This window comes from Trichoderma citrinoviride (assembly GCF_003025115.1).
Source record: "Trichoderma citrinoviride strain TUCIM 6016 unplaced genomic scaffold BBK36scaffold_460, whole genome shotgun sequence".
NCBI lineage: Eukaryota > Fungi > Ascomycota > Sordariomycetes > Hypocreales > Hypocreaceae > Trichoderma > Trichoderma citrinoviride.
The window spans coordinates 1-1,151 of NW_020195168.1; the positions used below are offsets into that span (position 1 = coordinate 1).

At 65.4% G+C, this 1,151-nt stretch overlaps 1 protein-coding gene across 1 annotated transcript; it reads right to left on the reverse strand.

Annotated features, from left to right (window-relative positions):
- BBK36DRAFT_1195882 (hypothetical protein) lies at positions 1–1,151 on the reverse strand (the record flags this gene model as incomplete). The annotated part of the gene is made up of 1 exon (XM_024896915.1): positions 1–1,151. A coding segment is annotated over one exon (1,151 nt), but the record flags the coding sequence as incomplete, so codon positions are not given.

Below are 1,151 nucleotides of genomic sequence, written 5' to 3' on the forward strand. Positions count from 1 at the left end.
GAGAAGCTCTCGAGCACGACGTCGACGGTGTCGACCAGGATCTCGGCGATGATGGCGTACAGAATGGTGGCTCCCAGCAGGATCACGGTGCTCTTGGTGCGGCTCCAGTTGGGCGCGTCATGGCCGTGACCGCCGGCGTGCGCAGTGGCCGCTCCCGCAGTGGCGGCATCTTCCTCGACGTCGGGGGCGTGGCTGGCTCGGCTGGCGCCGTGCGGCCGTGGCGTTGCTGGGCCGGCCGTGGACTGCTTGTGCGCGTACCGGTCGCGCGAGGCAATCGTGGCAGCCGTGGCAGCAATCTCGGCGACCTCGCGCACCAGGTTGTTGTCGACCTGGCTCAGGGCGGGTACCTTGGTCGTCGATCGCAAGGGCGGCTGCTGCTGATCTTCCTCGGCACCGCCCCTGGGCGGTACCACATGGGGGGTGCTGCTTGGTCCGTTGGCACCACCGGCTTCCTGGGCAGTCGTGGAGCTCGGGCGGGAGGCGTCCGGCAGGCCGACCTGCTTGAGCGACTGGCCCAGGATGCGCTTGTACAGGTTGGAATCGCGGATATCAGCCCCGGCGCCCTCGGCCGTTGACGGCTGGTGCGGCGGTCGAAGCGTTGCCGATGCGTGCATGGCCTCCTCGTGTCGCTTCTCCTCCACCTCGGAGTTCCAGATGACGGCTGCGTGCGTGCGCAGCGTGAACCACAGGCCGATGAGGTATGAGCAGAAGAGCAGGATGGCGGCAGAGTAACAGTACGGCCGCACGGCCTCGAGGTAGAAGCGGTCGTCAAGAGCAGGTGCCTGCGAAAAGTAGCACCGCCGGCAATCGCGTGCGGCGCCGCCCCCGATGATGCCGCCGTAGACATAGTCCTCGCAGTCCATGCAGTTCAGTTCATGCGTACCGTAGATCTGGTAGAAGAGCGTTGGGCCAAAGGCTCCGACAACGGCAAAGAGCAGCATCGTGGACGTCACGCCGGCCGACTTGGCGTTGAATCGCTGCGTCTTCCGTTTCAGGGCGCCGAAGCACATGGAGATGCCGGGCAAGAACAGGATGCCGGCAAATATGCTACCCACGATGCTTCCCTCGACGAGCTGGCCTTTGCCCTGGCTCAGTGCAACGCAGTAGAGGAAAACCTCGACGATGGTGGCGAAGAAGGCGTTGATGGCGGC